Source organism: Pseudopodoces humilis, chromosome 23 (assembly GCF_049639895.1).
Source record: "Pseudopodoces humilis isolate 2021_Gansu_Grassland_sample_001 chromosome 23, ASM4963989v1, whole genome shotgun sequence".
NCBI classification, from domain to species: domain Eukaryota; kingdom Metazoa; phylum Chordata; class Aves; order Passeriformes; family Paridae; genus Pseudopodoces; species Pseudopodoces humilis.
Window position 1 is genome coordinate 4,426,735 of NC_142222.1, and position 24,006 is coordinate 4,450,740.

Consider the following 24,006-nt stretch of genomic DNA (forward strand, 5'->3'; position numbering starts at 1 on the left):
GTGTCAGACCCTGCAAACAAAGATCCCTCCTTTTCCCCTCTCCCTAAGGAAAGCCCTCCCCGCACTCAACATCACAGCCAGGCATTTGTCTCACACAAAGGCGACACTCGGGGCAATTCCCTTTGTGCAGGTGATATGTTCCCTGTCCCCCATGATGGGTCACTTCTTGAACCCATCTGGGCTCGGAGAGGCCTCTTGTCCTCCCCAGCTTTCTCGCTGCTACTCCATCCCTCCGCCTTCTGTTTAACTTAAACTTGGAGGGACAGAGAACAGACGCTCCGGCTTCTAAAGAAGTTAAGGTGGAGTCTTTCGCCCCAGGGAAAGGAGTGGGGAGAATCCTCTCCCGACTTCTGGGGCCTCGTACCCAGGGAGGGCAGGGGTGAGGGATCCAGTCAGACGGACAGAAGGACAGCAGCCGCACCTCCTGCCACAAGCCTCGTGGGAATGAGGACAGGACCTCTACAGAGGTGCCGGAATCAAAATAAATCAGCTCCGGTATCAGCAGGTGGTTTGAGCTGTTTACTGCTACAGTAATGGCCTCAAGTGAGCAGGATCTTATTTGGAACAGGGACAGCCTTTCCCTGGGTGACAATGGCCAGAGGGGACCCGCACCAGGACGCACGAACAGGGACAAGGCAGCCCCATCCCACATCACCTCCCCTTCCCTCTCCCCTCCGGCCCAGCCTTTCCTTAGCAGGAAGAGCTGCGGGGACACTGATCCACCACCAGCTCCACACAACACAGGAACAAAAAAAATGGATAAAGGGAGAAGCCCTGAGACCTGCAGATTTCACCGTGAGCTTCTGCAGGGAAACAAAGCAGCAGACGTGAGGAATGCAAGTGGCCTATTTGCCCGAGCTGCTCTCTGCCTCCGGCAGCACGGACATGCCTCGGCTTGTCGTTCCAGGAGCTTTTGTTGCTCGGGGCTGGGGGCCTCTTTGTTTCCTTTACCCCTTTGCCAGGCTTGGTCACAGCCCGGTATTAAATTATTCAAATGATCTCGCTGGGCTTCACAGCTGAACTCCTGCGCGGAGAGCCCAGGCTGCAAAATCCCGAGGGCTCCAGCCCTCGCCGGAGCCCCCGGCCCAGCACAAAGCGCACTGGTCCGCACTGGTTTCCCCAGTCTGGAGAAAAGGATCCAAATATTCAAGCTGGTGACACGTCCAGCCCCAGCACTGCAGTGCAAAGGTGTCATTAAGCCATAAAATCACCCACCTAACACCAGTACACTGATAGGAACCAGATGGGGGGACTGCACCCCTGGATTTGGCAGCCCAGCTGGAGCAGGAAGAGCCTGGCTCCTGGAGCAGTGGATTTTGGTGCCACCACTGACAAGACAAAGGGTGTGACACCTCTGTCCTGCCTGCTGCTGTCCCAGCCAACACTCAGCCCTGTCAAGGCTGCAGGAAGAACACCAGCCCCTTCCTATGGGATGTGTTTGAATGTGGTGTGGGGCGAGGGGAGGCCCGAGAGCTCTGCACAACACGGGCAGGAGAAATCTGATGCAGGAAGGAGCTGGAGCTGCTGCCAGCTCCACACAGGGAGGAGAAGCAGTGGCCCAGAGGGGCTTTGAGGTAATTGAACCTAGCCCTGCAACTACCCTGGTGCCCAGGTTGGTCTGGGAGGGGAAAGCACCTTCCCCAGCACTGTGCTGAGCCGTCTCGGTAACCTGCAGCACAGGAAAGTGCCAAAGGACTGGCAGAACCTTTGAATTCCAGTCAGCTTCCTGGGATAGCAGGGTGTAACCGCCCGAGAAGGCAGCTCCACAAGAAACAAAAAAGGCAGGGAAAAACCCGTGCACCCACCCTGCCAGGAGCCAAACAGGGAGGCTGTGTCTGCAGCCAGGGCTGCACACGCCTCTCCCAGCTGGACCGGACCTGCTCCCTTCCCCAGCCGGAGCCTGGGAGGCGAGGGAAGGAAGGGCAGGAGAGCTGCAGAAATTCATTACCTTCCACATGACAGAGGGATCACTTGGCTTTTACCAGAGCCCGTCGAGGTTTTCCTCATTGAAAACAGGAAAGAATCACAAAAATAATTAGAGAGATTTCATCTCAGCCAGCTTATGAAAGCACTGACTTTATACACAACAGATTGGCAACAGCACAAAGATGGATGTGAAAGGCAAGAGCATTTGCAATGTCAGACAGATCAGAAACAGAAGCTCATCAAAAAATGGCCCAGGGCAAATATAAGTTAAAAAAAGAAAAGAAGAGGAAAAAAAAGAAAGGAAACAACCCTTCTGGAGACAAAAAACGTGACTCCTGTCCATAACACATGGATGTGCTTCTCCTGCCCGCAAAGACCCTTGGTGAAAACTCATCAGCTCCCTGGACAAAATTGGGTTAAAAAACTTCAAGTACTGACGATCACTGGCTGTGTTTTGCTGCCTTCCCCAGCTCAGTTGGGAGCCAGTGTGCCAGTCAGCAGCAGGACTGAGGGGCCTGAGGACAAATGTCAGCTGGAGGATCCTCCAGTGAGCTCCTGGGGCCAGGGGAGGCTGTAATTGGAAAGCTCCAGGCAGCATTTGGGGAGAGCTGTGCAGCACAGGGAGGTTGCTCATGCAGAGCGCAGCCAGGCGTGCAGACAAGACCCTCCAAAGTGTGCTCAATAAATGGGTGAAGCGTTTTAGGGGGGGGATGGGAAAGGACAGACTTCTCTAATTAGTAAAGAGGTTTGCATTTAGTTACCCAGCACAGCGCCTGGGGCCCTGACTCCAGACGCTGCTGTGCAAAGGCTGACAGCTCTCTCACACATGGAGCTGTCAGCCTGGGCTTTGTAACCAGAAACAGTTTCCACAGAGGAAAACAACCTCTGTGCTCCTCACTCTTCCACACAGGCACTTCCAGCAGCGAAGGGAAGAGCCACAGTATGACCCCTTGAAGGCAGCACCGCAGCTCTGGGCACGTTCGGGGCAGCGACTCTCAGGCACTGGAGGTTCACAGTGACAATACAGTGAAGTGAATAATAAGTGAGACCAGCTCTGGTTCCTTGGGAACCATCGTTAGGAGCTCTCTGTTTCCGGAGTGCTGCCTTTGGAGTGCAGCTGAGGAGCTCTGGAGCCTGGAGTGGGTCTGAGCCAGGCCGCTGTGAGCAGCAGGAAAAGCAGGATGTGGCTGCTCTCACTCACTGGGAAGGCGATTCCTCCACAACAGCTGAAACAAAAAAAGGGTAAAGACCAAGATTTAGCTGGAAGCCCCACCTTGATGAAGCTACAAGAAGTGTTCTGCCCCACACAGGCCTGATACCCAGCAGATGGGCACCAAAATCCCTGTCCCCTTCCCTACACTGCAAGACCTCAGTAGAGGCACAAGCGAGGCAATGCCCAGCAGAGCCCAGGCAGGGCAGAACACACTCTTCAGGTTTGTGCTCTCTTCCTCCTCCTCTCCAGCCTGGCTTCTCCCAGTTATTCTGTTTGCAGCAGGATTGAGAGAAGGGAGCAGCAGCAGCTCATGATAACCTGGGCAGCAGCCCAAGCTAGTCAAAAGCAGGGTTAGCTCCATGGAAAGAGCAGAACAGCCGCCCCAGAGGTGGAGCACAGCTCGCCTGTGCCAGCACCCTCCCGGGCCAGATCACAGCAGCAATGACATCACATGTGTCACCAGATCTCGTGTTCTCTCTGGAGAAATTTCCAGACAGATTGAGCTGTGTGAAAGCCCAAATCTCACCTCTTTACAGCGCTCTTAGTGCTTTTTTGCATGCTGGTTACTGAGGGATGCTGGGGCAGGCAAGGCTGCTGTCCTCACACCACTGAGTTTACACTCCCACTACTGGGACAGGACAAGGTTTTGGGCAGAGGGACAGCAATGGGGCTACACACTCAGTCCCTGCTCTTAAAGTGCTGCAGGTGGGAGCCCACAAACCAGCTGCCACAGAGCACAGGGTGACTCCAGCAGCGGAAGGAGAGAGCAGCCTGCAGTCTTCCTGCAGAGACAAAACCCTTTCACTCCCATGACAAATGCCCTACTTGTTCCTGAGCCTGGGGACTCGGCCATTCCCCATCCCCTTCATGTGGCAGCGCACATCACATGAGAGCTGGGCACTTGAAGGGATGAAACAGAGCCAGGGACGATTCTGCAGTGCCGGGGCTGTCAGCCGGGCCTCCTCCCCTCCGGGCTGTAATTAGCCTCCTTGAAGTGGGCTGGGACTGGAATCCCTCAGCCCAGGCTGAGGCCATAATCAGCCCAGCAGAGGAGGAAGAAAGGCCCTTGCAGCAGTCTGGGCCAGACTCCCGTTGTACATCCAGGCAACGGAAGGGCAGGTCACGCCACAGGCACGTTTTAACCGAGCCATGATGCTGCCTTTGGCCTGGGCAGAGAGGAACCACAAAACCATCACTATCTTTTCCAAACCACAATGGAAAGGCAGCAGCCAAAATGACGCCTCAAATCTCAGCTTCTATTTCAGCAGCATCAATTAGAGAGCTGCTCTTTTTGGATACTTTGTGGACTGCTGGCATGCCAGCCGCAGCTTGGCCAGCCTACCTGTCTGGGAGTGCATGAGACAGCCTCTGCCATCCCTTTGCTCCCCTTGCCCAGCGGGAGAGGCAGTGTCACAGAGCTGAGGAGCAGCAGGGGAATTATTTTGGGCTGGAAGTTACTTCTATTCATTTACAGCTCAGAATAACACTGAGCTTACACGCCAGGGTTACTCGGCACAGCTCCGGTCACAAGGCATTGTGTCTGGCTGTGTCCTCATGGCAGGAATCACAGGGACAAAGCCCTTACTCACGCTTTACTGCCAGCAGTGTGTTCCCGTGGCAGCAGGCAACAGAGGTCACCAGGTATGGATGTGTCTCCTCCAGCTGCACTGGCCTCGGCACTCCAGTTTCCTCGTCCTTCCTGCCCAGGCGTCCCCTGGCTCCTTTCCCCCACGTGCACACCTCGCCATCTGCAGAGGGATACAAACTCCTTGCTGCACACCTGCCTTGGCCACAGCAGAGGCAGAGGCCAGCCAGGGCCTGCTGCAGCCCAGGACATGGGGACTTCAGATTCACCTGCTCCGATGGCCACAGTGAAGGCATCTCCACAAGCCACCACGGTGACCTTCATCATCTCGAGCCCCAAAACCAGGTGGGGCACACGGCTGTTGTGGCAGGAGTTGGTGCCCAGCTGCCCGTGCTGGTTGCTCCCAAAGGTGTAACAATGGCCAGAGGCTGACAGCAGAGAGGAGAGACACAACTGGGTGTCACTCGGGACACACTGAAACCCCTCTTTGCTGTCTTCAGGCTGAGCATCCTGCTCCACAGAACTTCAACACTGAGAGCATGTGTCTCTTGAGAGACTGCCCATGGGAAACAGGCAGAAGGAAGACAGGGAAAATGCAGGTGTCCCCCTCTCAGAATCTGGGCACACACCCTCACCTGTGACAGCAGCAGAATGTGCTGTACCGATGTCAGCACACACAATGGACTCTTGGTTCAAGGGGGCTGACTGGGCACACACAAACACAGTGGCCTCTTCCACCTGGTCCTCTGGGGAAGGCTCCTCTGTTGAACTGATCCGGTCTAGGCCCAGCTTGTTACACCTGCACAGGGAAAATCTCTAGGATCACACAGAGATGTCTTCTGGAACCCTTTGGTCACAACACAGATGGGCCCAGGAGCATAAAATGTGGAGCATGGACCCTCACCCCTCTTACCTGTTGCTCCCACAAGCAAGAATCTGGTTCTTCACTGTGAGGACCATGGAGGAATCGATGCCACAGATGACCCTCTGAGCCTCATGCTCTGGAGGGACTGTGACCTGCTGAGGACAGTTGTAGCACTCCAGGGTGCCCAGCCCAAGCCGACCTGGCAGGAAGAACAGAGCAGGGAACAGTTGATGGCAACACACACCCTGAGCACAGCCCCACTGAGAACAGCACTGACACAGCTGCTGCAAGAGCCCAGCCCTGGATCCCAGAAAGCAGCGAAACCCAAAGCGCTCCATATGGGGGCTCTGGTATGCAGCAAAACAGCTGCAGCTCTTCCACACACACCCACCCTGGCACATCTGGAGGGGACTGTGGGCAAGCAGCAAAGGCAGTGGGAACAGGCACAAGCCCTGTTCTGTGAAACAGACATCTCTTACCATTATCCCCCCTGCCCCAGGCAAACACTTCCCGTTCGTTGGAGACCGCCAGGACGTGAGACGCACCACAGGCCACCTGCACCATCTCATAGCCCAGCAGGGCCTCCACAATCTTGGGCTGGCAGGGGAAGAGCAGCAGCCGTCAGCCGAGACCTCACAGCCTGCCCGGCTGCTCCAGTCCCTCTCACCCGGCCCCCCCAGACTCAACACAGCGCTGGCAGCATCCCAGTTTTCATCCAACACAAACAACAGAGAAATTTCTTTTTTCCTTTTGTTCCAAACAGTCTTCAAAGGGATAAGAGACTACGTGCACGCAGCACAGAAGATAATGCAAACATCTCTGGGGCGGAAGAAAGCATCCAGCACGGGAGAGGGAAGAGGTTCAGCAAGGGTTGGGATTTGCCCCCCTGCCCATGTGGGGAGTGCCAGGGGCTGTGAACGAGCCCCTGCTCCAAGCAGGCAGGGGCTTGGTGCAGGATGCGTTGGCTCAAAGGCTCTCGTGCAGAGGAGCTGTGAGTTAAGGCTCAGATTCATTAGGCTGTGGAGAGACCAGGATCTCCACATTTCACCCAGCCCCTGCTGTGACCTGCTGTTAGATCTGACACCTCGCCTCATACTCATTATCTTCCTCAAGTGAAAAGCACCGTTTGTTGGGATCTGGCTGCTGCTTCCAACTGGTCTCCCCTCCCCAGCCATAAGCAGGGAGCAGCTCAGCCCTGGGAAGAGCAGGAACAAATGGGCCAGCTGATCACAGTGACAAATGGCACCAGTCCCCGGGCTCGGCTGGAAGCCATCAGCTGCTGCCACATCCGAAGGTAGGCGAGGAAGAAGCTGGAAGGGAGCAATGAGCCCTCAGCCCCAGTGTTCTGAGCCAATCGGAAACACACAGCTCTTCTTTAAATACTGGCTCTTTTGAAAAATAACTTTTCTCAGTGAACCCTGGCAGCTGCAGGCCAAGAGTGAAGCAGGCAGGTGTGTGATTAGAGGCAGGCTCCAAGCTGGGAGCCTGCCAACAACAACCACAAGGCAGCTCTTGACTTCCCCCATGCTCAAAGGGATCATTGTGTAGGGGGGGAAAGAAAAAGAGAAGCAGGTTGGGTCTTTTAAAACCCGCAGTGACAGGGAGAGGAGGGGGAGGGGGTCAGATGCCAGAGCATGCCTAGGATGCATATCCCTGGAGCTGGGATGAGCCTGCTCACGTGGTGCAGAAGCCACGATCCATCCTTTACCCTGGGGGAGCAGCACACCCAGCACCTTCTCCACCAACCTGGCTCACATCTGTGAAGTTTCCGTGCCCCAAACAGCCATTGCTGCCGCTGCCGAAGGTCATGATTATCCCCCTGTCTGGAGGAGCAGAAAGGAGCATTGTCAGTGGCACATGTGAGGCCCTGCGAGGTGACACAGCTGAGGGGTGGCCATGGCTCCCAGGACATTGGACCCACTCTGACTCAGAACGAGCTGCAGGGGCCACAAGCCTTCAGCCAGCTTCCAGAGAGCTGCAGGAGCTTCCAGGGAGCTGCAACCTCACCACGCTGCAATGGCTCAACAAACAAACAGCAGCGATAAGAGTGCTGAGATAACAGTGCTGCAGCTGTGTACGCAGAAGCTGTGAACCCCACGGTCTGTCAAGGTGTTAAAGTCACAGAGGCACTCCCTGAGCAGTTGCCCAGCAGAAGGGTGGCAGGAAACGCCATGGGAGGTAGGATAAACACATGCCCATGGAGTTTGTCCACTGTGTATCTGTCATTTGCTGCCCTGACTCCCAACAGAAGAGCAAACAGAGCTCCCACAGGACCACTGGGAGGGCTTTGCTACACAAACATGGCCTTGGACTGGTGTGTGTGCTCCCCTCTCACCCAGAACACATCCTGGACTGCTCTGAGGGGGCTTCAAGCCCTGTTTTCCTGCAGTTTGAGGACAACCAGCCCTGCAGCAGCTCACACTGACTCCTCACTGTGACACCAGTCTTTGTTGGTCACTGCACGTGCTCATTTTATGCTCACAGAGTATGTGACAGAGATTCTCCTCACACGGCAATCCCCATTGTCAGCTCTGGTTTCAGGTGACACCAATGCAACCAGGACAACAAGCACAGAAGATTTCATAGGATCATAGAATAATTTAGGTTGGAAAAAAACCTTTAAGATCATCTAAGTCCAAATATCTTTTTGTGGCCCTCCCCACACCAGACAAGTTGACCAGGGTGGCATCACAAGAGGACCATGTCTGCCATTTCTGACCTCCACATGATGCTACATGAGAGGCCACAGAGGCCTCTGTGTCGCTCCAGCCCAGAGCATCTCTCTGGTTCCTCTCTGAGCAGACTCTCCAGGCAGTCCCACTGGGTTTTAGGGAGTTCTGGGACCCAGGCAGGTGAAGACAGGACACAACAGCTCACCTGTGAGGCAGGCTGTGAAAAGATCACCACAGGACACATGTTTGATGGTCACTCCAGACTGGCCCTCCAGAAAGCGGGACACAAACTGAGGCTGGAGCTGCTCAGTGGCTCCTGGGAGAGAAGGACCCCCAGCAGCACCCATGGGAGGAGCCTGATGGAGAGAAGCCATGGAAGAGGTGGGCTGGAGAACAGTGATGAACCCCTTCCCATAGGCTTATCAGCATTACCCACACCCTGGCTGGGACTGCAGTCCTGGAGTGCCTGGAGGAGGCAGTGCCAGGGTCTCTGAGTGAGCAGAAAAGCTTTCTTCACAGAAATCACACACCCAAGGCTCCACAGCCACTGTCTGCCCCAGGCTCCCTGTCACTCACCTCCCACAGGATGAGCCTCCCAGATTTGGTGACCCCAGCCTTCTGTGTCCTGCCAGCAGAGACCTGCACCACCTCGGTGTTCAGCATGGGCAGGCGGAGAGGGGTGGTGATCCCACTGCCCCACGTGTAGATGGATGACAGTGGGGGTGGGATTCCTGTCTTGGCTGAACCACATCGGACACCTGTGGGGCACAGAGAAATCATTAATGTGGATCCCTGACTCTCCTCCCACAGAAAAAGCAACAGCACCAGCCAGTCTGGGTGCCAGCATAGCTGCCAGAGCCAGACCAGTGCTGGTCCAAGGAGCTCCTCCGGAGCTCAGGGAAGGTGATATCTCTTAAGGTTCTCTCCCCAGAACATTGAGTGTCTCTCTGACTTGTGTCATCCAAAGGAAAGAGTCCTTCCAAATGGAGCCGAGTTGAACACACCACACCAGAACTCACCCCTTGGCCTGGCACTACTCGCCCGTCCCCCTGTCCGGCTGTGGGTCACTGTGGGCACTGGAGCCAAGGGTTTTTCAGGCCTGCCAAACCAAAATCCAGCCTTTAATGTCCTGCAGAGCCCTGGATCACAGAATGTCTGGGCAGAGCTACAGCAGAAGCCACAGGTGACTCACTCAGAGCACTGCTTTGTTGGTGCTTTAAACAACCTGAGAGAGGGGACTTGGCACCTGTTCACTTCCCCCTGTGCTCACAACTCTCTGTTTGCTGTCACTGTGATGACAAGCTCACACCTGCCATGGCACCTGCCTGGCTCTGAGCCCCTGGGCCAAGCTCAGCCAGCAGCAGCTGCACGTTAGACAGCACAGGAGAGCTGCATTGAGAAAATGCTCTCTTTGGAGCTCAGAACGGAGGCAGTGAGCTGGTCAGACATGCTGTGGGCTGTGGCAGCCCTTCCCAAGGGACACTGAGGTGGCAGTGTCACTTGCCTCCTCATTTTGACGCTGCCCACGTCTGTGTAGAGGTTCAGGAGGGGCCGGATGCAGATGGGCTGGGCCATGATCTCATTCAGCTGGGGCCGCTTGGAAGGATCCAGGTTGAGCATGCTGAGGATGAGCTGGCGCAGGTCGGGGCTGTATCGATCCGATATTGGGGCAAAAGTCCCGCTCATGATCTTCAACACCAAGGCAGGAAGGTTCTGGAGAGAAAACAAGAGACACACAGTGGCCGGGCAGTCAGGGGCGAGGCCAAGGAGGAAGGAGCTCTCAGCACTGCCCTCTGCCTTCACACTTCCTGGCTCGCTGAGAAGTGATCCCAGCATACATTTTCACCTCTGTGAGAGGCCAGGGCTCCCTGTGCTACGTGTAAACCACATCGCTCTTACCGCAGCTTCGAAAGCCCTCTTGAGGCTGGCGAGCTCGTAGAGCACACAGCCCAGGGCCCAGATGTCACTCTTCTGGTTGTAAGGCTTCCCTTCACAGAGCTCTGGGGAGATGTAGCACGGAGTTCCCACCACCTACGAGACAAAAATTCACCACAGTGCAGTGAAACTGGGGCAGAGAGGTGGAAAGAGGAAGGCTTTGTGCAGAACTGGCTGGAACACCACCACCTAAAGCTTCACAGAGCTGGGCTTTTGTTCCCTTGGCATCAACAGCTGCCTGACAATCTCAGTGAAAAACAAGAGGATTTGCCTTTCCAGTGACACATATAGTGATTGCCTCTAATTTTGCTTCTAACCACTTCAGAGAACCAGAGCCCAGAGCGCTGAGCGTGATACAAACGTCTGGTCAGATTAGCCCAGGTGGAGAAAAACACTCAAAGCCAAGCAGTGAAAGGAGATTAAGGCAGGATGGGAGTGCACAGGCAGGAATTTATTTGCTGAGGATGTGTCAGACCAGTCTGCAAACACAACCCCCAGCAGGAGCCACCCTGTCTGCCCTCACCAATGGGCCCAGACACCCCATCCTCTCCCAGCTTTGGGCAGGTCAGTCTTCCCTTTCTGCAGCCCACAGAGCCACAGCAAATTCAGGCATGAAGACATCAGCCAAGAACAAAGCAGCATTGCCTAAAGCCACTTCCCAGAGACTATTGTGAACCAAATCCAGAGTTTCCAGCCTGCTGGAAACAGCATGGGGTAAGAAGCTCCCCTGCCACTCACTGTGTAGGCTTTGCTCTTGCTGCTCAAGATTTTGGAGATGCCAAAGTCTCCGATCTTGACGATCATGCGGTGCTTGTCCAGGAGGATGTTCTGGGTCTTCAGGTCACGGTGCAGGATCTGCTTGGTGTGCACGTGGTGCAGGGCCAGGAGGATCTGCACGAAGAAGTGCAGGATGGTGTCCTCATCCAGCAAGGAATTACAGCGCTTGTGGATGAACTCTGCCAGAGTGCCCCCTGCAAGGAACAACAAAGGGCTGTGGGCACAGGGAGCTGCACAGGACAGCACAAACTTGGCCTAAAAATGGGGGGATTTTGGCATTCTAACAAGCCAAGTATGTGGGAAAAACACATCTTGGTGGAATACACAGCAAATCCTCCAATGGCAGCACAGTTGCTGGGCAGAAGAAACAGCCAGAGTGAAGTTACTGTTGACATATTATCAAAAGCAGAAGGAAAAGAAACACTAGAATTACAGCTCTTGGAAGAAGACATAAACCTCCATGGCAGAACAAGATCAGCCTGTTCTGCAGAAGAGAATTCTTGCAGTCCAAGAGGCCACGTGGCACAGAGAGGCCCCTGTCGGGGAGGTCCAGATTCAGGGCTCAGGTACAGCTTTTAGCAAACCCTCATGCAAACGATTTCATCTAAAACTCCACAGGAAATCTTGTTAGAAATGTGGGGCCAACAGAGTTGACACAGGGAAATGTGCCTGAAACCTGAGCTAAGGGCAGACAGTAACATGCTGATCAGGGTTTGAAATCTCCTTGTTTTGGACATGGTTAGCAGGTGTAAGGCATATAACCATGGAGTGGCTGAAGTTCTAAGGGACCTTGCAAGGTCACTGCTCAAGCAGGGCCACTGAGGTTGTCCAGGACCAGAATCTCTCTTTTGAATACTTTCAAGGATGGTGACTCCACGACCTGCATCAATACTTGGTCACCTGCCTTGGTGTCCACCAAGAATCACAGATACTTTTCTACAAAAATGTCTCCTCAAGAGAGACGTGCTTGGACTCCTGGGGGTCAAAAGCCCAAGATCTTTACAAGGAGCACAACATGAGACCACAGCAACTTGACCCAAAGAGAGCCAAGTGCCTGGCACCCCCTGGACCTGGAGGGCAGCAGGGCCCACCTGGGGCGTATTCCATGGCAATCATGAGCGCCTTGTCCTCCAGGAAGTTCTCGTAGTACTCAATGACGTTGGGGTGGTTGAGCAGCTTGAGGACCTGGCACTCGTTCTGCGCTGCCAGCCGCTCATCTTTGCTCATCTGCTCCACAGGGATCTGCTTCAGGATCACCAGCTTCTGGTCGGCCTTGCGCAGGCACAGGTGCACGATGCTGCGAGGAAAGGGACGGGGCCTCAGCGCGGGGACGAGGGACACAACACAGGGCCTGGCCATCACTCTGGGTGACACGGATCGCCTGCAATCCCCGCGCCTCGAGGTGTCACGCACCCTCTGCCGTGTCCCCCGGGGTGCCACACCCCGGCCGACCCCGCATTGCCGCGGCCACAAGCGCCTCGCTGCCACGCGGACGCGGCTTAAAGGCCTCCCGCCCGGAGGCAGAAAGACTGGAGACGTCCCCATCGCCCATCCTCGGCGCCCCCTCACCCGAAAGCCCCTCTCCCCACCACGCGGATCCGCTCGTATTTCTCCATCCCTGGGCCCGGCTCCTTCCGTCTCCATGGAGACACTTCCGCGCTGCTACGGCGTCCGCGGGCGGACAAACCGCGCCGTGTGGGTAGGGCCGGGTGGGGGCTCCGTGTTTCGGGCGGGGTGGGACGGGTAACGCCACCCCTCCCTTGGGTTGCACCCCCAGTGCCACCAGGAGCCAGACCCTCCTGGGAAGCACCCGGACAGAGAGGTTTGGGGTGCGCTGGGCTGTCCGCCCCAACTGGGGGATGCCAGCAGGACCCCGCGCACCCCCAAAAAGCGGCGGTGTCCCCAACAGCCTCCAGCCCCGAAGAGCCTGAAGGGGCACACACTGCGGGGGGCTGCGCTGCTGCAGGGCCAGCATAAGGGCCACGAATCCCCTCCGTGGCCGCCCAGACCTGCTTTAGACTCCCCCAGGACCATGAGCACCCCTGGGGCCGGCCGTGGTGGTGGCTGTAGCGTGGAAGCGGGTCCTGCCCTGCACCCAGGAATGGCGGCCTCTGTCCTGGAATGGGGACTGTGACAGCAGTGGCAGTGGTGGCACTGCCACGTGGCCCTGCTGCCATCTAGTGACAGCCAGCTCGGTTCACGGGGAAGGGGGTCAGCCCGCCCTCACGCAAGCCAGCGCCCTGCGACGTGGGACAGTGATGGGGCAGGACCCTCACGCAGGAACCAGCACCCCGCCGCGTTTCGGTACCGCGTTTTCGGCCTCACCCTACTGCAGCCTGGTATTAAGGGGCACCTTTGAGTGCCGCAGCCCCCCATCCATGACTTGAGGTGAGCGTTTGTAGCTGCTCCCACTACTTTTCCAAACACGTTTTCCCCGGCATCCCCCGTCCCGACACAATGCGCACAACCTCCGGCGACAACCACACCGTGTCGAGAACACACACACACAGCGCAGAACAGATGTACGAGGCCCACGCCAGATGTGCATCACTGTGGCAGATGTGCAGAGCCCAGCACAGATGTGCGACGTCTGCCGCGCTGCCCAGTACAGACGGGCAGTATCTGACACCCCCAAGTGCGGTGTCTGGCAATACCAGGCCCGTTCAGCAGCACCGCCCAGCGGGAACGCGCGCAGGAGCCCGCACACCCCACAGAGGTGCGAGACCCCCGCGCCACACTCCGCACACGTGCGCGCAGCGCCCCGCGCGTACACACGCGCCCGGGGGCGTGGCCAGCGCGCCGTTTATCAATGAAAGGCGCGGCCAGCGCGGCCACGCCCCTAACGACCGCCAACCCCGCGCAGGCGCGCGCGGGGAGAGGCGTGGCCAGCGGGGGGCGTGTCCAATGAGAAGGCGTGGCCCCGCTGGCGCATGCGGGGGGCGTGGCCAGCGCTAAGGTGTGGTCGGGAGGGGCGTGGCTCTGCGGCCCCGCCCGCCGCGGCCGCGCGCCGCCGGACTGGGCGTGATGGGCCCGGGCTGGCGGGCGGCTTCGGCGGCGCTGGTGGGCGGCAGTTTGGCGATCTTCGGGGCATTGCGCCGGCTGGCCCTGGCTCTGCCACAGCCCGCCGCCGTAAGGAGCCGTCCCGGCCGCTTCTGGCGCTGGAGGAATCTCCTCGTCTCTTTTGCACACTCCGTGCTGGCCGGGCTATGGGCCCTCTTCAGGTACCGGGCAGCGCGCGGGGCGGCGGGCACGGTGCACACGCTGCGAACTGGGTACTCCTGAGGAGTGGGCAGGGGGTAGGAGGTCCCCGTGTTCCCCGTCCCGGAGTCTAGGCTGACCCCCTTCCTTCTCTCCTCACTCCCAGCCTCTGGCACTCTCCGGAGCTGCTCTCCGACATCCAGGACGGCTACAGCGTCTCAGGGCACCTGCTGGTCTGCTTTTCCTCAGGTAAGGAGCCAGGCAGGGCAGTGGCCGCAGCCATCCCGCCGGACTTGGCCCACTCCCTGCTCAGCCTCGCCTGGTATGCTGGCTCAGGATGAGCCCCCTGCTCGAGGGCTGGGCAGCTCCATGCTTTCTGCCTTAATCACGAGCACGGAGCCCACAGGCCGCCAGCCTCCAGGGAATAGCCATCTCTCCATACCCAGACGGGGTGGAGGTGTCTCTGACACCTGAAGAACAGTCACAGCACCCTACTCCTCCTCCTCGCTGCTCCTCCTTTCCACAGTGGGTAACAGTGCACAAGCCAGATCTTCTGAACACTCTCCTTCAATCCCACAGGATACTTTATCCACGACACCCTTGACATCATCTTCAACCATCAGTCCCGCTCATCTTGGGAGTACCTGGTGCACCATGCCATGGTGAGTATGGCGAGCATGGGGGCTACCACACACCCTGGGGCTCAGCCCACCCAGGTTTCATGGGCTATGGCAGGGCAAGCTGGAGCCTTTCCCTCTGCCTCACCCTGGCTGCCAGGGTAGGCTCTGCATCAACAAGGCGAGGGCGCCTGGCAGGGCAGGATGCCTGCCAGCATCGGCTCTGAGTGCCTGGAGCCAGACAGGCTGCTGAGCTGGGAGGGGGAAGAGTTGGAGGCTTATCACAGCCCAGGGAGGTGTAACTGCTGCTGGGGGATCTGGCTTTCTGGGCTGCTTTTCTCTAAGCTCAGATGCCTGCTGGGATCTCTGGCTGGGGGGAGTAGAACTGTGTGCTCTCACTGAGGGTGGGGAAGAATTCGCTTTCCCCAGGGCAAGACAAGCTGACCCTGCTCTGTGTGTATGTTTGTGTTCCAGGCCATCTCTGCCTTCATCTCACTCATCCTCACAGGCCGTTTCCTGGTGGCAGCAGTACTGCTGCTGCTGGTGGAGGTGAGCAACATCTTCCTCACGGTGCGCATGCTGCTGAAGATGAGCAACGTGCCTTCCCCAGCACTCTACGAGGCCAACAAGTACATCAACCTGGTGATGTACTTCGCCTTCCGCCTGGCGCCCCAGGCTTACCTCACCTGGTACTTCCTCCGCTACGTGGAGGTGCAGGGCCAGGGTGCCTTCCTCACTGCCAACCTCTTGCTGCTCGACGCCATGATCCTCATGTACTTCTCCCGCCTCCTCCGCTCCGATTTTTTCCCCTCCCTGCGCAAGGGCTCTGTGGGCAGAGATGTAGACGGTGAGAAGTTTCTGATAGACTGAGCCGTGCATGCCGAGGGGGACCCAGGCTCTGGCTCCTGGAAGTTTTGGGCTCTCCAAAGCTGCTCTGATGTGCCTTAGGGCTCGCTCCCTGGCCCCAGGCCCTGCCTTCACCCGCTCTGCTGCCTAAAAGTGCTTCCCTGCTGGACCAGCCCAACAGCTTCACCGAGCTGCGGGGATGCTGCTGAAACCAGAGGCACAGCCGATGGAGAAGCAGCCCAAACCAGCTTTCCTGCAGGCAGCTGGAGGGCCAGGGCTGGCTGCACTTCGCGGCTGATGGCCTGGAAGGGTTGTGAGGGAGGGGACGAGTCCCTCCCGTGGTGATGCTGGGTGTTATGTGCATTAAAATTGGTCTGTTTACTGCTGCCGCAGCACACCTGGGCTGGCTCTTCTGTGGGGCAGAGCAAGTCAGGGACTCCCCCTGCGCCAGGGCTGTAGGAAAGGATGTGGCCCATTCCCAGAGGAGTGCTGGCAGTACTCGGGGAGAGAGAGGGCACATGCTTGCTGCTCACTTTGTTCTTTGTTTGAGGGACCTCTCAGCCTGCTGGGTCCTGCCAACTCAGCTGAGCCTTGAGCAGCACAACTCTATCCCTCGCATGGATGGGTTCCTCTCCCTCATTCCTCTGCTCTTCCAGAGACCCAGGGCTGTGCAGGGAAGTTGAAGTGATCCAGGAGAGGTACTGAGCCTTGTGGCACCAGCCTGGCGGTGAGGAGCCTGGCTGGGCTGTGTGACTCACCCAGCAGCCACGTGAAGTGGAGCGAGCTGGCGTGGAGAAGCCATGTGAGGCCAAGGGCTCTTCCTGGAAGATTGCTGCATGCTTGCATCCCCCTAGAGTAATCTTCACTGGCACAGTGCAGCTGCAGCCCTGTGAGCATGCTGGGCCCTCTCCACAGGACCAGGATGGTTCCAGCAGCTCTCCCAGAGCAGTGGGAGGAAAAGGGGGATTCAACTCCCAGGGAGAGTGGGGCCAGAACTGGCCAAGCCAGTCCTGTGTAGCACCGGAAAGGCAAATCCTGCTGATGTGAGAGCTCCGGGATCGCACCGGATTGGCATTAGCAGCAGAGCTTCAAGGAACTCCTGGCCAGCCCCTGCTCCGGGCAGAATCTGTCCCTCCCACCCACCCCAGCACCTGCCCAGCTCAGGCAGAGACAGGCACTGCAGCTGAAATAAGCTGGTGATTAAGGGGAGGCAGTGAGGATCACCTTTCCACCAGTGCGCTGGGAACACCCTGTAGGATCTGGATCCTGCTGGGACTCCCTGGTGTGTATTGACACCAGTCCCAGGAAACGGCATGGCAGCTGGAATAGAGATGTGATAGCTGGGACACTGTGGGCAGGGATTGCTGCCAGTTCCAAACCTACTGCCTTGTCCCTCCTTGCTCAAAGCAGAGCTCAGCAGCCCTGGCAGGGTCAGCAGCACATCCCAACAGCTGTGTGTGTCTTCCAGCTGCAGCTTAAGCCTCGTGCCCTTTTTGCAGTTTAGATGACTGCATTTGCAGTCAGCCCACACAACTGAGCCCAAATGTTAATTTTCCCCTCGCCCCTATTGCTGCACACATTTCCCCTTGTCTCTCCACATGAAGCACACAGCTCTGTCCCAGCAGGTCACAGCCTCAGACCAGCCCACACTTCCCCTGTCCTTAAACCAGGGTGGAAGGCCAGACATGACAAAGCTTCCCAAAGGAGGGAGCACAGCTCCCTGCTGCTCCGGTCCTGGCTTCCAGCAGGAGCGTCCCCCAGCAGTGCAGCTGTGGATCAGGCAGGCTGCCAGCCAGGAGCAAGAGGCAAGTGAAGTGCCAGGGCAGCACCACTGGGCTGAGCTGAGGTAAGGCCGGGGCTGACTGCAAGTCATGCTGATGTGGAATCCCTCCCAGCCTCTGGCAGCAGCACATCCAGGCTCTCCAGACCAAATCCTTGCCCAGCAATGACAGCAGCTTTGCTACAAGAGGGGCATTTTCCCACATCTTTCTTGGGGTGACATCCATAGGGAAGAGGCTGGGTTGGTGCCAGGGAAGCACACAGGGAAGCAGCACTCCTCCCTCCAGGCAGTTTTTCATCCTTTACAGCAGGCAGGGAGCACCTCCTGCCCACCTCCCCCAAACCCAAGTGAGGGGTGTCACGCCAGGGCCACACAACCCAGCACAAATCTCCACCTGGGAGCAGTTCCTGCTTTCCATCCACCACTGTCCCAGGAATCTGCCACCCTCCACAAGAGGTCTGAAGGAACTCGGTGTCCCACCATTCAAGAGCCCAATTACCCCAATCAGTATTTGGTCATGGCTTTCCTCATCTTTCTCAACCAAGTCTAAGTAATGTACTTAAGCTCAAGTACCCTGAAGACTTTTCCATAATTCTCCCATTCTCAGCTCACCCAGTGCTCCATGTTCTCCTGACTCCAAACACTCTAAAAACTGGTTTCATCTACAGACTTAAAGCCAAACATTGCAGAGGTAGCAACAGCAGCATTTGGAAACAGCCCTGAGGACCGTGAACCCTGTGAAGAACAGCAATAGGGAAACTCACACGCTACAAGCATGTGGAGCAGAGATTGTGCCAGAAAAACCCACAAAGCCTCTGCTGCTGGATTAGCAGGAGGGTTCCAAGTCAACCTGCAGCATAAGCAGAGAGCTGATCCACTGGGAAATGGTGTGACAGGTCACTTGTGTCACATCAGAGCCACTGACATGTTTTTGTTGTGGCCACCCGTGGTCTGCTCCACAAGGAAGCAACGCAGGACACCCAAAACACTGATCACAAACACATCCTAATTACGCCATACAAGAAAATGCAAGACGTGAGAGGTCTGGGGGTAAATGTAGAGATATTTGAGAATTAGGTGTCAGCTCATGATGACAGGATTCCAGACACTCTCTGAGTAGGGCACCACTGCTCCTGCATGACCCTCTCATGGAGCAGTGAGCCCTGCCCACCCACTGCCAGAAAGCAAAGGAGGAGCCCCTTTAATGAAATGAAGGCCCAGAAGTTTGCTGGGTGCTCTTTTTCACACGGGCTGTGCTGTCACAAAACACAGGAGCCCTCAGTGGTGTCACAATGTTTATTAGTCTGTACAGTCCTCGGCAGATGCAGTTTAGATGATTCCAATCTAGAAAGAAGCAAAGGATGTTAAAACAGATGTTATGGTGGCAGAAAGGTAGAGCCTCCACCACAGACATCACTGCCATGGCTGCATCTCCCCAGGACTCCTGTCCCCCAAGGCTTCCTCCTCCCAGACCTGCCCAAGAGCTTTACACATTCACTTTGTAGATTTATTCCACAGTGATCCCTGTGCTGTACATTCCCCTACTGCACTTTGTACCACCTCTGCCTCCTGCCTACCCCAACCACCTTGAGGACTGAACTGACTGAGAACGTGGCTCCTCAACACTCAGATCCTGTCTGCCTACAAGGCCACGAAAGCGCCACCACACGTGAAGCACAAGTACCTCACGAGGAAACTCAGGAAGAAAAATCAGTAGAGAAGACCCGAAACAAGCTGCAAGAAAAGCTTCCAAGTTTCAAAGACATCTCACCTTGTTGGCCACATCCAGTGCATCATAATCTGGAGCCAGTCGTACATAAGCCTTCTTCTCTCCATCAGGCCTAGAGAGGAACAGGAGGCATCAGAACAGAGGCAACTCTTCCCCCCTGCTCCACATCCCTGCAACTCCCATGTGCATCAGTGGTTCCTTTGGTAACATCACATTACTCAGTGGACTTTAAGTTTACATCACTTGCACAGGACTCCCTGGGTGTCAAAAATGCTCCTTGCTAAGAGGCAAAGAGCCCCCTGAGAAAGCCAAGAGCACCCTGAGGAAACCAAGCTTCTGGTCTGCCAACATTTCCCACTTCCACCAAGATGTGCTCAGTCAAAAGCTGCACTTAGCTATGGAGCTTTATTGCGCATCTGCTGAATCTCACACATATTCCCACTTTCTGCTAAAAGTTAAACACCTCACACCCACCAGGGACTTATTCTCCTCCCCCTTCTCACCTAATCAACGTGTTGACCTTGGCCACATCGATATCGTACAGCTTCTTGACGGCCTGTTTGATCTGGTGCTTGTTTGCCTTGACATCCACGATGAACACTAGAGTGTTGTTATCCTCAATCTTCTTCATCGCTGATTCTGTGGTCAGAGGAAACTTGATAATGGCATAATGGTCCAGCCTGAAAGAGAGGTCCTATGATTAAAAGAGGGCTGACAGGTGGTCCCCTGAACTTCAGGGGCTTTCTTTGGGGTGCATCAGTCACCTAAGGTTACAATCACAAACTCTCAGGCTTTGGTCGCTTAAAATCATCACCTGCATCCCAAACCACCAGGTCCCCACACCAGCCCATTCATGAGGCTGCTCCCACCCCCCAAACCCCCCAGCAAGGGAAACAAACGCACTTGTTTCTCCGTGGGGCGCTCTTCCGGGGGTATTTGGGCTGCCTCCGTAGCCGCAGCGTCTTGGGCCTGCGAAAAGTGGGCGACGTGCGGATCTTCTTCTTCTTGTGGCTGTGGACCCCCTTCAGGACGGCCTTCTTGGCCTTCAACGCCTTTGCCTTCGCCTCTGTCTTCGGAGGCACAGCTGTGACGAGAGCTCAGTCAGCACTACAAAGATCTCCACAAGGATCTGGAAGGTCAGGATGTGCTCCCCAACCGGGCACGGCTTCCCCTGGTCAATGAGCAGGACCTCACCCAGCGGCCCACGCTCCCTCATCCAACCAAGAGGAACCCCAAAACGCCCAACCGAAGTAAAAGTCTCCCGCCTCCATGTGGGAAAACGCACTTATTCCCTCGCCACGCACGATTCCCAGCATCGAGATGGGAACATCCCCCACCCCCGTCAGACAACCCGGCCGGCCCGGCCTGCCACCTCCACGTGCCCGCGCCCAACAAAGCGCTGGAACCCTGCCTAACTCCCCGCTTCGCTCAGCCCGTCCCCCACCCCACATACACCAACACCCCGCGGGGTCCCACACGCCGTCCCACGCCCCCAATACGGACCCAGCACCCCGAGCCCTCACCCTCCTTCTTCGCCTTGGGCGCCATCTTGGCCAGGCAGAAGCCGAAAGGGGTCCCCCAGGCCTCGGCGCACGGGCTTATTACCCCCAAATCTCGCGGGAGCAAAACAGAATCCCCGTTAGCCCGCCCCCTCAACTCGCGAGACAACTTCGAAGCATGCCGGTAGTGGTAGTACTCATTATCGGACTCGTCTGCGCACGCGCAGCGGTGTCCCGCGCGCCGTAAAGCGTCATGGGAGTTGTAGTCTGGCACTCTGCTGTCCCTTCCCGCCGTCGTGGCGGTCCGGGACAGGGGTGAGCCCCAGGGTGGCGGGGGATTACCGGGGTCCCGTCGAGGTGGTGGCAGCACAATAGCCCAGTCCCGGAGTAACCGGCGTCCTGGCCCCTCCCACACCCCCGAACAAGAGCGTGGGAGGGGCCAGGACGCCGGTTACTCCGGGACTGGGCGTGAAGCACCGAGCCCCGCTACCGGCGCTGCGAGGTTCGCGGTAACGGGGACACCCTACTTCATTCCCTCACCGTGGGGACAGGGAGGACGCGGGGAGAGCTTGATCTTGGAGTGGGTTGAGGCGAGGGGGCAGCGGGGTCTGTGCACGGCGGACACGGGACGGGGAGGGACGCGGGGGGAGCGGTGGCACACGGAGATGGGGATGGGTGGGAGCTGGGAGCAGATACATTGCGGGGCACGTGGACAGCGGGGACACGGGAATGGATGGAACATGGGGACAGTGGTACCCGGGGGTGTGGGAATGTGGGGGTGGTGAGACGCGGGGACAGCTGTGTCCCGGGCTGTGGGACAGGCACACCTGAGGGCAGGGAGACAGTGATACACTGGGGTGGCACACTCGGAATGTGGGGATGGCTGGGACACGGCGACAGCTGTGCCCCAGGGTGTGAGGACAGCCACAGTCAGGGGGCTTGAGGTGGTAGCCATCCTTAGTGACGCGGGGAATAGGGACACAGAGACCATGTCCTGGCAAAGTGGAGATTGTTGGGATAAGAGGACAGCCCCACCTGGGGATACGGGGGACAACCATGTTCCAGAATGCTGCTCATGGGGACAGCTGTGACGTGGGGACATCGCCACTCCTTGCTCTCTCTGTCCCCAGACCTCGCGGGGACCCTCATCCCATCCCTGCTCACCCAGCCACCCACGGACCATGAACGTGCTGGCTCCGGTCCGCAGGGACAGGGTCATCGCCGACCTGCCCCCGGTGAGCAGGGGGCCACACCAGCGCGGGGGTGACCCCGCCGAGCCTCATGGTCACCCCGCTCGTTCCTCTTTGTCCCCCTCACAGTGTTTTCGGAAGGAGGCCGCCCTGCACACCCGCCCCGCCTTCCACCCCACGGTGGCCAGCGCCTGCCAGGAGCAGCGGACGGGCACTGTGGGGTCAGTCCGGCGTGCTTTGGGGTCCCCATGTTGGGATGGGGGGGTGACAAGGGGCCCGCCAGCCGCGGGTGGGGGTCCGCAGCGTGGGCGCCGCGTGGCTGCGGGCGCTGCGCGATGCCGAGCCCTGCGTCACGGCCCTGGAATGCGGCGCGGGGGGGACACGGGGGGAGCCCGGGGCGGACACGGGGGTACCGGCATGGGATGCGGCAGCGCCGGGATGCGGAGCGCTGCGGACACGAGGGGCCGTGGGGTGATGCCGCCCACCCCACGAGCCCCTCCGCTCCCGGGCTCAGCCGGGGGGTGCCCCCCACCCTGCTGAGCCGCGCGTCCCCCTCGCTGCAGGTTCAAGATCTCCAAGATCATCGTGGTGGGTGACCTCTCGGTGGGGAAGACCTGCCTGATCAACCGGTAACGGGACCCCCGGGGAGGCTTGGAGGGGGATGGCGAGTGGAGGGAGTGACCCCTGTCCCCCAAAGGGCAGCAGCACCTTGGGCTGAGCCTGGCTCCAGCCAGACTCTGGTGCTGGGCACCCCCAGGGCGGGGGGCACTGAGCCCTCAAGGGGTTGGGATGGGTGTTCAGGGGATGTTGATACCCCCCATCACCCCCCCGCAGGTTTTGCAAGGACACTTTTGATAAGAACTACAAGGCGACCATCGGGGTGGATTTCGAGATGGAGCGGTTTGAGGTGCTGGGTGTGCCCTTCAGCTTGCAGCTGTGAGTAGGTGCCAGCCCCCTCCCCACACACCCCACACACCCCACACACCCCTGCAACCCCTCCTCACCTCCCACACCACCCCCCCCCTAGGTGGGACACGGCCGGCCAGGAACGTTTCAAGTGCATCGCCTCCACCTACTACCGGGGAGCACAGGGTGAGCTCCCCACTGCATCCCAACTGCCCACTGTCCCTGTCCCCATCCCCACTGCATCCCAACTGCCCACTGTCCCTGTCCCCATCCCCACTGCATCCCAACTGCCCACTGTCCCTGTCCCTATTTCACCCCTCCTTCCTTCCCCAGCCATCGTGATTGTCTTCGATGTCAACGATGTGGGGTCCCTGGAGCATACACGGTAGGTGACACATGGCCCAGGGGTGGGACCAGGGATGAGCGTGGGGGCCTTGAGGGCTGAACAGAGAGGGGCTGTGGGGCTGCTGTGGTGTGTGAACACGAGAGCAGTGCTCGGCCAGCAGCTGGTGACAGTGGCTCCCACAGGCAGTGGCTGGCTGATGCCCTGAAGGAGAACGACCCATCCAACGTGATCCTCTTCTTGGTGGGCTCCAAGAAGGATCTGAGCGTGAGTGTGTCCCTCTCCCTGTGGGCAAACTGTGCCCTGGCTGTCCCTGTCACCCACCCATGCCCGGCTCGGTTGGCAGACGCCAGCACAGTACAGCCTGATGGAGAAGGACGCTCTCAAGGTGGCTCAGGAGATGCAGGCAGAGTACTGGGCTGTCTCCTCACTCACTGGTGAGTCCCAGCTGGGTGGGAGGATGCAGATCCCAGCGTCAGCCAGGTCAGGGGACACTCAGGGGGTGTCTTCCCATGGGGCAGGGGAGAACGTGCGGGATTTCTTCTTCCGAGTGGCAGCCCTGACCTTTGAGAGCAGCGTGGTGGCCGAGCTGGAGCGCGGCAGCAACACCCGCAGGATCGGCGACACCGTGCGTGAGTAGCCCTGGCCAGCCCTCCATGGGTGTCCCCCTTGTCCCCCCACCCGCCCACCAACCCTCTTCCTTTTGTCCCTCAGGGATCAGCAGCAAGGAGAGCGACCTGTACCTGTCAATGCCCCGCAAGAAACCCAAGTGCTGCCAGTGAGGGGACAGCCCCAGTCCCCTCCATGCTCACACCAAAGAGGGGCGACCCCGGCCGGCCCCGAGGAGACGTCCCTGCCTCCCTCAGCCTCCCCTGGCCCCTTGCCTGCCTGGGCACCCCTGTCCAGGGCGGGCAGGAGCACGTGT

At 58.1% G+C, this 24,006-nt stretch overlaps 4 protein-coding genes and 2 non-coding genes across 11 annotated transcripts; 2 read left to right on the forward strand and 4 right to left on the reverse strand.

The window, feature by feature from the left end:
• Positions 1-2,078: 2,078 nt before the first annotated feature.
• On the reverse strand, positions 2,079-13,692 carry NEK8 (NIMA related kinase 8). Of its 3 annotated transcripts, none has more exons than XM_088066139.1 (15): positions 13,482-13,692; positions 12,065-12,270; positions 10,935-11,167; positions 10,161-10,292; positions 9,766-9,974; positions 9,281-9,360; positions 8,838-9,019; positions 8,467-8,617; positions 7,336-7,412; positions 6,069-6,186; positions 5,638-5,788; positions 5,360-5,523; positions 4,994-5,152; positions 4,729-4,887; positions 2,079-3,152 (listed from the first exon to the last, which is right to left on the reverse strand). In XM_088066139.1, the coding sequence occupies exons 2-15, from the start codon at positions 12,198-12,200 to the stop codon at positions 3,124-3,126; spliced, it is 1,980 nt and encodes a 659-aa protein (XP_087922265.1). In that variant the 5' UTR covers positions 12,201-12,270; positions 13,482-13,692; the 3' UTR covers positions 2,079-3,123. The 3 variants fall into 3 exon arrangements, with proteins under 3 accessions (XP_087922265.1, XP_087922266.1, XP_005525833.1); XM_088066140.1 differs by lacking the exon at positions 13,482-13,692 and adding an exon at positions 12,983-13,173; XM_005525776.3 differs by lacking the exon at positions 13,482-13,692 and adding an exon at positions 12,543-12,629.
• Positions 13,693-13,967: 275 nt separating this feature from the next.
• On the forward strand, positions 13,968-16,134 carry TLCD1 (TLC domain containing 1). Its single transcript, XM_005525777.2, has 4 exons — positions 13,968-14,194; positions 14,338-14,420; positions 14,751-14,833; positions 15,263-16,134. The coding sequence occupies exons 1-4, from the start codon at positions 13,998-14,000 to the stop codon at positions 15,656-15,658; spliced, it is 759 nt and encodes a 252-aa protein (XP_005525834.1). The 5' UTR covers positions 13,968-13,997; the 3' UTR covers positions 15,659-16,134.
• Positions 16,135-18,696: 2,562 nt separating this feature from the next.
• Positions 18,697-20,780, reverse strand: RPL23A (ribosomal protein L23a). 2 transcript variants are annotated; one of them, XM_005525778.2, is made up of 5 exons: positions 20,667-20,780; positions 20,047-20,227; positions 19,647-19,823; positions 19,186-19,255; positions 18,697-18,758 (listed from the first exon to the last, which is right to left on the reverse strand). In XM_005525778.2, exons 1-5 carry the CDS (start codon positions 20,689-20,691, stop codon positions 18,744-18,746), a joined length of 468 nt encoding a protein of 155 aa, XP_005525835.1. In that variant the 5' UTR covers positions 20,692-20,780; the 3' UTR covers positions 18,697-18,743. The 2 variants fall into 2 exon arrangements, with proteins under 2 accessions (XP_005525835.1, XP_087922325.1); XM_088066199.1 differs by having other exon boundaries at positions 18,697-19,255.
• On the reverse strand, positions 19,327-19,392 carry LOC148182629 (small nucleolar RNA SNORD42). The gene has a single exon (XR_015774477.1). It is a non-coding gene; the product is annotated as a small nucleolar RNA SNORD42 (small nucleolar RNA).
• Positions 19,894-19,964, reverse strand: LOC148182630 (small nucleolar RNA Z17). Its single transcript, XR_015774465.1, has one exon. It is a non-coding gene; the product is annotated as a small nucleolar RNA Z17 (small nucleolar RNA).
• A 295-nt stretch (positions 20,781-21,075) lies between the features above and the next one.
• On the forward strand, positions 21,076-23,916 carry RAB34 (RAB34, member RAS oncogene family). Of its 3 annotated transcripts, none has more exons than XM_005525942.3 (11): positions 21,076-21,151; positions 21,773-21,877; positions 21,962-22,053; positions 22,396-22,461; positions 22,667-22,768; positions 22,860-22,924; positions 23,072-23,123; positions 23,267-23,348; positions 23,428-23,518; positions 23,603-23,713; positions 23,796-23,916. In XM_005525942.3, exons 2-11 carry the CDS (start codon positions 21,824-21,826, stop codon positions 23,861-23,863), a joined length of 783 nt encoding a protein of 260 aa, XP_005525999.1. In that variant the 5' UTR covers positions 21,076-21,151; positions 21,773-21,823; the 3' UTR covers positions 23,864-23,916. The 3 variants fall into 3 exon arrangements, with proteins under 3 accessions (XP_005525999.1, XP_014110369.1, XP_087922255.1); XM_014254894.2 differs by having other exon boundaries at positions 21,083-21,144; XM_088066129.1 differs by having other exon boundaries at positions 21,144-21,222.
• The last annotated feature ends 90 nt before the right edge of the window (positions 23,917-24,006 follow it).

Coding starts and splice junctions, on each gene's coding strand:
- NEK8 (XM_005525776.3), bottom strand. CDS start 12,589: ATGGAGAAATACGAGCGGATCCGCGTGGTGGGGAGAGGGGCTTTCGG. Junction 11,168..12,064: donor TGCCATGGAATACGCCCCAG/GTGGGCCCTGCT, acceptor TGTTCCTTGCAG/GGGGCACTCTGGCAGAGTTC. Junction 5,524..5,637: donor CTTGCTTGTGGGAGCAACAG/GTAAGAGGGGTG, acceptor TTCCCTGTGCAG/GTGTAACAAGCTGGGCCTAG.
- TLCD1 (XM_005525777.2), top strand. CDS start 13,998: ATGGGCCCGGGCTGGCGGGCGGCTTCGGCGGCGCTGGTGGGCGGCAGT. Junction 14,195..14,337: donor GGGCTATGGGCCCTCTTCAG/GTACCGGGCAGC, acceptor CCTCACTCCCAG/CCTCTGGCACTCTCCGGAGC. Junction 14,421..14,750: donor GCTGGTCTGCTTTTCCTCAG/GTAAGGAGCCAG, acceptor TCAATCCCACAG/GATACTTTATCCACGACACC.
- RPL23A (XM_005525778.2), bottom strand. CDS start 20,691: ATGGCGCCCAAGGCGAAGAAGGAGG. Junction 20,228..20,666: donor GCCCAAGGCGAAGAAGGAGG/GTGAGGGCTCGG, acceptor CTCTCGTCACAG/CTGTGCCTCCGAAGACAGAG. Junction 19,256..19,646: donor AAGGTCAACACGTTGATTAG/GTGAGAAGGGGG, acceptor GTTCCTCTCTAG/GCCTGATGGAGAGAAGAAGG.
- RAB34 (XM_005525942.3), top strand. CDS start 21,824: ATGAACGTGCTGGCTCCGGTCCGCAGGGACAGGGTCATCGCCGACCTG. Junction 21,878..21,961: donor TCATCGCCGACCTGCCCCCG/GTGAGCAGGGGG, acceptor TCCCCCTCACAG/TGTTTTCGGAAGGAGGCCGC. Junction 22,925..23,071: donor CTACTACCGGGGAGCACAGG/GTGAGCTCCCCA, acceptor TTCCTTCCCCAG/CCATCGTGATTGTCTTCGAT.